Raw genomic sequence first — 12528 nt, 5'->3', positions numbered from 1 at the left:
CACTCTGATACCCTCATCGGGTCTAGTCCGGGCTATATAAAACCTTATAAATAAATAAATAAAGTATTTGACAATTCAAAGTGTGTGTTTGGAAACATAGACATTAAGATGGTAAATGTCTCCTTCATCTCAATTTCCAATCTAACTCCAGTTAAGTTTCCTATATCATTGCCTCCACAGTGGATAACTATAAAAGTAGGGATGGTCACAATTAATAGCAGAGGAATGTAGAGGGAGAAACTGATTCCATTTCAAACTCCTTTCAGCAATCTATGTTAGCTCAATTCCTTTCAAACCTCAATCATTTTCAACACCTACTTTGTTAGCATGCTGCCTGGCCTGGAAAATTAAATGTGCTCATCAAACCAACCCCAAATCCCCTTGCACATACACTGACATTCAAGAACATGGAACAGAGGGACAGACAAACAAAGATATAAAGAGTTAAATGATTGGCCATTAGGAAACGACTTCATACCAACAACGTTTATGTAAAACAAGGACAGTTTTTGGCTTCAATATAATTTGGATTACTAATGCAGCACAATACTATCAAAAATCAACATGAGGTAAGAAAACAAACAAGGCTGCAGCAATCATGTTTAACAAGTATTAGAAAGGTATTTGAAACAAGCATTTCTGGTCAAATGACAATGAAAAAGAATAGAATAGTAGATATAGAAATAAAATTAAGAAGAAAAGCATACTTATTTGAAAAAGCAAATCAAACATGCAATCTGTCAGATTAGTAAAGAACAAGCCAAATAGATATATTAACATTATAGTATACACCCACAACACTCAAAAGACATGAAGGGTGATGCTTTAGAGATTTATCAGATGAAAGAAGCTAAAGGAGAGCCTATTAATGTCTTGAAAAAAAACTATGAGCGAGATGTTATCCACATTTATTCCTCACTGGAAAAGCTAGATGATATGTTGATCATTCAGCATGTGAGTAGCGAACTACAAGATTGTATTCAGAGGATCAATTATTTCAAAAAGATCTTCTTTATATTTTCAGACCACTATATGAAAGGGAACTTTCTGTCACCTATGCTGTTGCACATGTTATGCGAACTGCAACTGGAGTTACTAATATAAAAGCACAGGATTTTGTTAAAAGGTGCATGAAAAAGATGAAAATCGAGAATTTACCTTAATCAACATTATGGTAAGTCAACGAGGGACAAATGTATACTGGTTTCAAGTCACACAGAATTGAAATTTATGCTCAGAAATTTATGACCACCTACTTGGCTTATTACTTTCAGCTGTGCAGAGTACAGATAGGATGATTTGTATCAAATTCTCTTTATAGCTAATGCAAATATTCTGGCCATTAACAGCAACACACCAGCAGAGATATTCTCTTTGGATCCTTCCACTGTTTGCAGAGATTTCTGTTCTAAATTTCAAACTATGCTTCACTACTTAACCAACAAAAAATAAATCCCATCAGAGAAAAACTGGATTACTTTTGGTGAAGTGTATCAAGCAAGAGGTGTACCACACATTCATATGCTACTTTGCATCACACATCAACCTAAGTTTGGATACAACACTGATGACTCAGTTCTAAATTTTTTTGAACGGTTTGTAACCTGTGACGTTCCACAAAAAATAGAACAACAAGAAACTACATGAGCAAGGTTTATGCTTTCATTCACATAACTGCGGTAAATACTGCTTAAGAAAATAACAGTGAAAATCGAAATATTACTCAAGATGTTGCTTTGGATTCCCAAAACCAACTCTACAGAAATAAAGAGTCAACAGTTCAATGTCATCTTTAAAACATGCGGTTACCACCAAATCACTGAAAAATACATACAATCTTAGAAGACAACAATCATCACAATAAACCAATGGCTACAACCCTTTACTTCTACAGATATGGGATGCTAACCTGGACATACAATTTGTTGCAGGTAAAAACAAAACTTGCTATGAAACCCTGAATCCATATTCTAGATCCAACAAATAAATATTTGATGTAAATAGAATTTACAAAATGTATGGAGGTATACCCTGTACTATTGAGGAACCAATATTGAAAACAAAACGATCACGGAGGCAACGCTAATGTTCATGATGAACTTTGACCTATCGCGAAATTACCACAGTACTAAAATAAAAATAAAAATAATTAATACCATATTTAACCAGCTGCGGTTTCTACATGGGGCGAAGAGGATTGACCTTCTGAATATAGCCATCAAATTACTTGCATGCAATCAATGCATCACACTGGCACACATACAAACTATATGTATGTCACCACACGGAGCTGCCACTCCCGTTAGACAGTAGTGGGTGTGTTCTTTTTGCCAAATGGCAGCTAAGACTGTTTAATTGAACTGTGCATGTCAGGTTGGCCTGTAGTTTTCCTATGGCCAACACGACATGCGCAGTTTATGGTTTCCCCCTACTTAGACATAGCTGAGAGCGAGCTGGACAAGCAACAAAACCCCAGCATGAGTAAAAACGGAACTAAAATGTAAGTGGGACGAATTTTAGAATAGAATATACAAATATTCGTCGAACAGCTGCATGCTTGTGCTTTGCAGGCAAAACCTGTAAGTGTCCATGGTTTGGTACAGAGAATAAGGAGAAAATAAGCAGTTAGTGAAAACAAGAATTTGCAGGAGACCGACAAAACAAATGTTCGCTTGCCAGCGTATAAAAATAACTTGCTGAAAACGTGATCCTTAGTGGGAAGGAACTGTCTATTTGGCATCAAACACCAAAAAAGCAATGGAGGCCTTTAAACACTGGATAAAATCCAAGTTTTCAACTTTTCAGATTTTGCGTTTACTGCAAGCGGCATGTTTCTATTTGTTTATTGCCCTTGAGACGTCTTTGAGCTCCTCTTGCCTCTGTATAGACATGAGGTAATACCTGCCTTCCACAGTAGCATTAAAGAGTAAAGAATCTGCCTCTGGAAGAACATCTGCGGCAAACACAATTGTACACTTGGTTTGAAGCTCCACATAATGAAAACCACACCTGTTTATCATGTGTTTTGTGACTGCTGAGTATTAGAGAAGAATGCCACTAGCTGAAAGCTAAACAAGAGATCTGTGGCAATGTGCCTTCAGCTAAGAGGGCCTAAATACCTTTCAATAGGCAAGGCAACACATTAACACAGAGAATGGAGCCATGGGTCTGCTTGGGTCAAAGAGCCCCTGCACTAGCTGAGCCATCAAAAACGTTATGCAAGTGAATCATGCAACAGGCATAATGTAACAAAAATATAAAGTCTCTCCAAAATTCAAAAACTTTTATTTTTTTTAACTTGAGGAAGCGTTTCACTGTAGTGTGTCAGACAACATGACTGTATTGAGAGTTCATTTTTTAAAAGTGATAGTTTATAAACATGATCTTAACCCCTTCAGTGCCCATGACGAGCTGGACTCGTCATGGGCCGCGGTGGCGCTGTGCCCATGACGAGTCCAGCTCGTCATAGACCCCGCCCGCTAATGCAACGGCCGGCACTGGGCGGGGAAAGGGGCGGGCACTGAAGGGGTTAAAGACATTCCTGCCTTCCACCCTGACAGAATGCTATTAGTGAACTAAGGAGCAGATCAGTTGTCATGGCCACTGCACATGTGGTCTAGACTTGTTTTATATAGGACGCTTGTCTGGCCCCAACTGACCTGCTTCTACGGTGCTGCGGTGCTGCTTCTCGCTTCTTCCTCGCCGGGGTGGGACTCGGTCCCCCAGCACAACACGCTCATCAAGAGGGGGCGGGGCCATGCTCCCGACACCCATAAAGGCGCCAGAACTCTCCCGCAGTGCAGGACATGCGCAGGTCCATCTGTGCCCGGAAGAGGCTGGGTTAAGCTACCCCCTTACATCTTGCATTTTTGGCCTGCGAGGTATTAACATTTTAAAGTTATTTATTTCAATCTTATATGCTATTTATTGGGAGGCTGCTAAGACCAGCTAAGGTACATTAACCCTAAGATTGGCCCCACAGTGGTTGTCTGGGAACGTCTTCATTTGCAGCAGTTCATCCTCTTTTTCAATGGCTAAAAGGAAGGCAACAGAGGGTGGGAATGAATCAGGCTCAGTGAAAGCCAAGAAAGTCATGAAACTAGCCAAGCATGCGGGGAGCTATTGCATTCTTGACCATATAGAAAGCCTTTTGGTTGAGTGTGAGGGTATTTTAGATGTAAATGGGGCAGAGGCAGACTCAAGCAAACCCCGGTGGTCCCTCTAATCCCACTAACTATGGCACAACTCAAATCATACCAAAGATGTTTCTGATGTCTAAGAATAAAAAGGATCCTGCACTCATAACAAAACAGCTAAACACATACTTAAAAGTAGCAGTCACAATTCACTCTGAAACAAATTCTGACACATATTCCAATAACACAGTAGATCCGCCAGTTGTGTGCAGTAATCGAATTGCCCTTTTACAGATCCCCATTAAAACTAGGAATAGCTGCACTGAGAACTTTACCACAAACCAAATTCACAATATTTCAGCTACTATCCCCAGCATCCATGATTCTGTCAGTGACCTAAAGGCAGAGGTTATAATTTTGAAATCCATAATAGGTGACCTCAGGGTGGATGATGAGGGAGTTAATGGCCCTTAACAAACCAACATCTTCGCGCCCTTTGACACAAACCAACCTGTCTAATTGACCTGTCACTAGGGAAAATATTGAAGTACATGTGGGTAATAGGCAGGTTGCTCTGTCTCCTGCTCCAAACCACAAGGTTGTACTCGATAGAAATGGTACATTATACAGGGCCAGAAAAGAGACCTGTAGATATATTTCCAACAATTGGGAGAGCGGGGGTCAGAGTGCTTTATTAGATCCAGGAAGGTTGGATTCGCTGAGCCATCCACTCGCACACATATGGAGCAAAGATACTTCTCTCAATAGTGTTCAATAACGAATGAGCCCTGCAAAGTATTTATGACCAATGTCCAAAAAAAAGCCCCACAGGTTTTGAGAGGGAAGATTCCCTGAGAAATAAGGTGACTCATTGGATATGGCATGCAAGAGGGTGCAGGTCTTTAATTAGGGAAGACATTGTCAGGGTCAGAAGGCACATGATCCCCTACTCCTCTACTGATTGTCTGGAGTTGACTTTGGTTAATGAAAAACTGGCTGAGAACTTAATAGCCTTAGAGTTTAAGTCATGTCTACCTGCTCCTTCGGCTATAAAACTTTGCTGCAGTCCACTGCCCACAGACCAGTCCCAGATGGTTAATAGTTATATGAAGGTATCGCTTTCTAAGTCACCATTGTGGGAGGGTGATTGACTAAAAAGAAATATAAAAGATATGAAACAACCTTATTTCCCACTAAATAAACATAAGAAGTTTTTTTTTTTATAGCGCACATCCTGAACTTCTGTATTTCAAGGTGGTGTCATATAAGGTAATGAAAAAAAAGGAGGGTAAAAGAAATAAAATTGCCTACGATCACACAATTTGGTGAAGCTGAGAAACCTGGATTGAGCCCAGACTTTCTGCTTTCACATTGCGCAATTCAGACCTTGGGACTGTGTGGCTCTCTAGCCCACTCGTTTCTCTCTTGTGTCAGGACTGTTACACCTCACCACTTTCAAAAGTCAGCATCTGCCACTGTATTTAACACGATTTTATGCTTAGAAATACATTTTAAAAACATAGCAATTCAATTAAAAATTTAAAATCTTGAAATTAGTTATTGTTAAGAAAATTATTTCTGTATATATCAACCTAAACTAAACAAACGTTAGAAATTCAAAATTTATAGTTAACACTTTATAGCTATATCTTATATTTATAACTTATGCCCGCCCAAAACTTACTATAACTCACTGACCTCCATATGGAGTTTTGTCAACTCGCTAGCCAGACTGAATTAACTATATCTTGTGCCTTCCTCATGCACTGCTTAAATCCTTTCATATTACTTCACTTATAGCATGTTAAATCATGGCATTCATGACAACACTCATGACATCTTAAATTACATCATGTATGAGAAGACTGTGCATGGTAGAGAGCTGAGTTATAGTTAATTTTGTCTGGTTAGCAGGTTGCCACTTTGTACGGAGGCGGGCAAGTTATGGTAAGTTCATAGTAACTCTCGAACACACTTAGTATAAATCTTTTTTTTTTTAAAGGCAATCACAGACATTGTGCTGTGTCTGCCACTAGCAGGCCACCATCCCTCCGACAGCCATCAATTGGAGTGAGTAGCAATTTGTTACTTACTTTGTGAATATTAATGAGATTTATGTACAAACAATCGCACTTAGGTAGGTTCATAAAATAATTTAGTGGTTGGAAAAAGACGGTATGTAAAATTGAGACCACTTTTTGTGACCACATCTGGTCCTTCATTTTTAGAGGGTTATTGATATGAACTCAACTTTTTTTGGGAGCACCAAGTCCATTGTCTCTCTTCCAAGACCACAGACCCAGGGCACCTGGCAATAAGGGCTGTACTTCCTGTGTAGTCTGTAAAAGTCCATGGACAATTTTACAGAACATTTCAGCTTCTCAATGGTTGAGATCCTAGGAAACCTTCCAACACAACAAAAGTACTTTTTCAGTGGCAACAGGAGGCACATTCTTCATTTGGGAAAATAACAGGAGGCCTGAACAATTGTGTGAGGGAGAGACTGCACTTTTCCAGAGACAAGGTGGCAGATTAGACCCAAAAAGGCATGGCAGGACCATCATCAGCATCTACTGCTTCAGATAAATAGGTGGTCAGATAAAGAGATGGTCTGCTCTACAATGACAGTGGAGCAGGAGAAAACATTACCCAACTCTGTTGTTTAGGAGTACTTCAGCCATCCATCAGGCAAAAATAAACTAAATGCCTGCATGTTCACTTCCAAGCTCTGGACCAAAAGCTCAGCCAAGGCCACTAAGGACAATAATTCCTTGGAACTGCGACCATGCAAACACATCTCAGTTCAAATCATGAGAGGGAGTACATGAGGGGGCCAGCGAGGGCAGAGGACAGTGGCACCTTTCCAAGCATGCCGGAGGAAATGATCCAGTACCTGTAGGTTTTTTTTCTATATTGCATTAAGTGAACATTTGTTGAGGTGAATAGAATAAAACGTTAGGTGAGGAGAAGATGGAAGACAATTTCCAGATGTTTAAGCACTGAAAAAATGTTTTAAATTGTCTGCCTGTTGTTTTAGTTGCTAAAACAAATTTAAAACATAAAAACCACCCTAGTAAAAAAACATACACACAAAAGAGTTGTTTTGAAAACCACCCCAAAAAACAAATAGCTTGTCTTTTTTAACTATAGTGGTCCGATAAGTTTGGTGTGGAAGATAAGCACAGCTAACTTTAGTAAATCCTGTTTTACTTTTTCCACTGTTATGCAGTGAAGGAGCTCAGTCACAGGCCACATCAAGACTATGAGCCTCATTTCGAATTAGGGGAACCTCCATGTTTCCTATGATGGAGCATTCATTAGATCTGGCAGTGGAAAATTTGTGTCAATGGCCCGTTTGATATTCAGTTGTCATTTAAACTACTTTAAATGATCCAGACTATTTAGCGTGATTTTCCAGGCATATATTGTTTGTTTTTGGGGCTGCCAGGAAAGTCTGGCACTCCAGAACAAGAAATAAAAGACATAATCTCCACAGAATAAATGCTTCCATCATGCAACAGATATTTCTTTCATAGTTTTCAATTACAAACTCTTACCTTGGAATGTGTTAAGTGCAAAATAAAATGACCCGCCTACACATGCTTTTAATTAGCCGGAGGTTGCTCCAACTATGCAGAACGTTACTACATCTGGTTGGTTTTTTTGGTGAATTTATTACAAGTCATGCAATGAATTGGCTAAATGATATGGGTGTATTAGAGCTATGTATTTCTTTTAAATAGTATGTTTGGAGCGAGAAGCTTGAATTAAGAAAATGTAATAGGAATGTAGCAGTGAGATAATAGTTCAGTTCTGTAAGCCTGCAAAATGTATTGCACTGATGAAATGTTTATTTTAGTAATACTTTGTTTTTATAAAATGTATTGCATTGATGAAGTTTTTATTTTAATAATCATTTGTCTTTCTTGACATGATGTAGCTTTATAATTTTCAGGTTTGCTCATAATTATTTAATGAATGTCAGGCTATGAGAAAGTTTGACTCTTTAAGGGATGTATGCTAATTCTAGTAAACATTACTTTTAAGTAAGAAATAAAAAATATATATTTTGCAAAACAGTATAAAATATAGGCATTTTAAAATTACCTCTACAGTATGAGTCTCCGTACTAATTATGAAGATCTGTCCACCAGAGGAAGCCCAAACAGTATCTTCCATCACCATCATAGTGCGAACTGGCAACACACCTAATTGCATCAGCTTTGGTGTTTCTGATTGCCAGGATCCATCTTTGAAAAAGGGAACAAAATATATAGAGATATAGATTACACATCAGACTATTTTATCATTGTAAACTACTCTTTGAAACACTTTTCACACATTTAGTACATAGTAGTTCCTCAATAGGATACAAGGAAGGTCCAGTACTAACTTCCAAAATAAATGTCTAGCATGAAATTAGAAGCAACCATATTTTACTGTATTTGCTAATTTTAATTTCATACACATTATTTTAAGTTTCTAGAGCTCTGCATTCTAATAGAGAGGTCAAAGATATTTCTGTAATGCCTACTATTATGGCTCAGCTTGCTTGGGATGTCATAAGAATGACCTCTTCAAAACTCAATACAAGATTTAATGGATTTTAATATCTACCTTCTCGTCTACCTTTCCCTAAACCTGGTCTATCCTACTTTCTGTTTCAGTTGCTTATGCTAATGTCTGTATGAAGCTCTGCTGCTCTTCTTACTAGGTTTGCTCTATAAGAGTACAACAAATAAATAAATAAATACAAATAATGGTTTAGAATACAAACTCTGTATATGAATTGTCAATATACTGTCAAATGCTGTTTAAGAAATGTATAACATTTCTACATTTATTAAAATTAGGCTTGCCTTCCTCTTTACTATTTACTGGCGAGGAGAGACAGCCTCTTCTGCTAGTTATAGAAAAGGAGAATTATCAATAACCACAGCATAACAAGTGCAATTTATGATTGCTAAAATCATACTCTTTATTGTGAATCAGACAGCTGTAAAAACAAAAATAAATATACTCTACCAAATAAACTGTGCTTAATTTAGGTGATTACCAATTCAATTTTGTAAGTATTAGTAAAACTTTGAGAAATATCAACAGGCTTCTCTCACCCAAAAATATAGTTCAGTTCACATAATCAACAATTAGAAAATGAGGGCTTCATAGATGCTGGATGATATAAGAATAGTTCATGAAGACTTGAAGCCGCTCATGAATGTCAGTTCTATTTGCTACGTGACTTTCCTTAAATGCTTTTAGTCTGTTTTTGGGCTTCATTCTTTCAAAATTAAGTATGAAGATACATCAACTGGCATTTGTTTCATCCTTGAACATACAAAGCTTCCTTCTTTATTAAGGCTTTATATTTGCCGTCTGTGGAATGGTCTAGATTAAAGTGCCCAAAAATGGGGTCATATTGTGCTCTGGCCACTGGTAAAATGGTAGCTTATATCAAATTCTACCAGACAAAACCTTGGGCAGAAGTAGAGAAGAGCCTTATCTCAGACAGAACCCACAAATCTGTATGCTTTGTTTGCAGTTGTATTTTAAAATATTGACAACAAAAATATTCTTGCATTCAAGTATCATTTCGAGAATATTGACTTCCACAATTTTGTGATGTATATATTTAATATTCTTTAATAACCTTTATCAATATCAGCTCGTCTCTCAGCTACATATTTAAACTTAACCTGAAAGATGTATTAGTTCTGCAGAAAATGAGGGTGTCTCAAAGTTTGAGCAGTGGCTACGGGAAGGTAAAGGTTTACAAGAAAACTATTTTGTGTATTGAAAAAGGAAAAGTATATTTTTAAAATTGAACTTCCTGGGTATTATCAACAAGGTAGACCCTCTGCATACATGAGATGAGTTACAACACCAGAAACGTAGATGAGTACAACACTTTTCTCTGCATATAATCTGTAAACTGGAGGGAAATTAACACACTAGGAGGTAAGTGAATCAGGTGAGCACTTGTAAAATGCTGTAATTATTTAAGCTTAAGTGACACATCTAAAGATACAATGCTATGTTTATGATTCAGGCACATTATATTTATTGTTCCTGTGTTCCAACAATGCAGAATTTTTTTTTTTGTATAATCAATGTACCCTCTGGAATACATTTTTAAATATTAAAATAATTAGAAAGTTAGGTTCTCAAACATCATAGTATATTTTTAAAGGACTAAATAAATCATCCAATAAAAAGGTATCATCTGTGCAAGATTCCATTTTATTTTCATCTTTTGAAAAAACTATTTTTTATAATTAAGTACATAACACTCTACTGTTTTAAATGCCAAATATTAAGACACATATACTTTCCAGTCCTTATAAATTACTGACATGAAAAAAGAATTGCTAACTATGTGCACTTTCATGTAAGAGGCACAAAATGAAGTAAATGGAAAGAAAGGATTAAATACCTTCAAATTCCACCTGCAGAGACAATCTTTTCACGGAAATGGGCCATTAGACTATAAATACTTTCTTGCCTCTGCGCAAAATTTCTACACAAATGCATTCAAGTGGAAGCCATTTTGAGTCCTCCAAAAATGTTGCAAATTCATTCAAAAGCAAAACACCCAATAAATTGAAAACAGATGTGAGAAGGGAAAAAGATATTGGTAGGGAAATCTGTCAATAAATATATTAAAGGCATATAAAAATGCATTAGGCTATATATTACTACTACATCTTGGTTCTTGGTGTAGTGAAGCTTTGGTGCAATTAGGGCTGGCAGGAGTGGTAGTACAAGAAATGGACTGAACAGCAGAGTTATATCCCCTATACATGCTTGGTCAAATAAGTGCTTTTCATGGCCTTTTGCTTTAGGCATGACGGTTCCAACGTCTTATATTGTAGTTGTAATTGTATTTATATAGCGATTACTACCCTACACATGGCGTTGAAGCATCTTTTGACGAGTAGCACGCTACCCTCAAAAGAACCCAAAGGATTAGCGTTAGATTAGTTTAGGGAAATAGAACATGTTAATTTGAGTGAAGGACATGTGAGTCGGTTAGGTTGATTGATTAAGGATAAAAGAGGGATAGAGCAGGAAAGAGTTTAGTGTTATTTAGGAGGTTGTATTAGTTAGATGAGGTTTGAGATGAGTCAAAGGAGGGATATAGAAGGGAAGAGTCTAGGAAATGTTTTTTTGAGATCACAGTAATAAAATGAGGTGTTGGTTGGGTGAAGGACAGATATAGGAGGGAAGTTAAGTTAAGTTAAAGTATTTGTAATGCGCATGGCTGCCCCAGCATCGGGGCGTCCCAGTGCTAAAGTTGAACACAGAGCGAGGAGACAAGGTAGAGAGGATTAGCAGTGGGAGAAAAGCCAGGTCTTCATCCGCCTTCGGAAGGTCAGGTGATCAGGACTGCTGCGGATGTGAAGAGGGAGGAAGTTCCAAAGGGCTGCGGCGAACAGCTTGAAGGATTGTCCACCCACTCTGGCCCTCCGAATGCGAGGGACTCCGGCCAGGAGCAGGTCTGCCGAGCGCAGCGCTTATGTGGGTGCGTAGTAGGAACATAGATCACCCAAGATACTTGGACCGATGGCCAGAAGGATCTTATGGGTGATACACAGCGTTTTGAAGTGCACTCTCTGTTCTAGAGGTAGCCAATGTAGCTAGCAGAGGAGTTTGGAGACGACAGTGTTTAGGGAGGGCGAAGATAGTGCGAGCAGCAGCATTCTGAACACGTTGCAACCTTTTGATCATGGATTTGTTAACACCCAGAAGAAGCACATTACAGTAGTCCAATCTGGTCAGGACTGATGATTGGATGATCAGCTGCCAGGTTTGAGAGTCAAAGAGACCTAGAATTGGCTTTAGCCCACGCAACAGTACAAAACATTTCCCTGCCACTGATTTGACATGGGCCTCAAAGGTGAGATCATTGTCCATCATTATACCCAGATTCTTTACCACAGGTTTAGGTATGGGGGCACTCCAAGAGCAGGAGGCCACCACTCATTGCCCCAGAGATGGGAATCCCTGCCTACCAGGAGGATCTCGGATTTGGCTGAGTTTAGCTGCAAATAGTTAGCGGCCATCCACTCCTAGATGGCTGTTAGATCTTGTATAAATTTTGCCACGTCCCGGCTGGGATTGTTGGAGAAGGCGATCACCAGCTGGGTGTCATCTGCTTATGACATCAGGGAGATGCCCCAGGCTTTGGCCAGGGGAGCCAACGGTCTCACGTAGACGTTGAATAAGGTAGGGCTAAATGCTGACCCTCGGGGCACCCCACAGCATAGTGGATGAGCGCATGAGATGAAAGTGGGGGCAGTAACTTGGAAGGTCCGACTGTCTAGGAAGGATGAAAGCCTGGAGAGGACATTGCCCTTGACACCGATCTCCTCAAGACGTTGAAGCAGGATCT

The 12528-nt window shown here is 38.7% G+C and overlaps 1 protein-coding gene across 6 annotated transcripts in view; it reads right to left on the bottom strand.

The window, feature by feature from the left end:
- ARHGEF10 (Rho guanine nucleotide exchange factor 10) overlaps positions 1–12528 on the bottom strand; it is an 869022-nt gene that overhangs the window by 251834 nt on the left and 604660 nt on the right. For all 6 annotated transcript variants that reach the window (XM_085610812.1, XM_085610814.1, XM_085610811.1 and 3 more), the window contains one exon: positions 8244–8386. In XM_085610812.1, the coding sequence (XP_085466938.1) occupies positions 8244–8386 (143 nt within the window). The remainder of the gene's footprint in view (positions 1–8243; positions 8387–12528) is intronic.

Source organism: Triturus cristatus, chromosome 6, assembly GCF_964204655.1.
Source record: "Triturus cristatus chromosome 6, aTriCri1.1, whole genome shotgun sequence".
Taxonomy (NCBI): Eukaryota; Metazoa; Chordata; class Amphibia; order Caudata; family Salamandridae; genus Triturus; species Triturus cristatus.
This window is presented reverse-complemented; position numbering and strand designations above follow the sequence as displayed.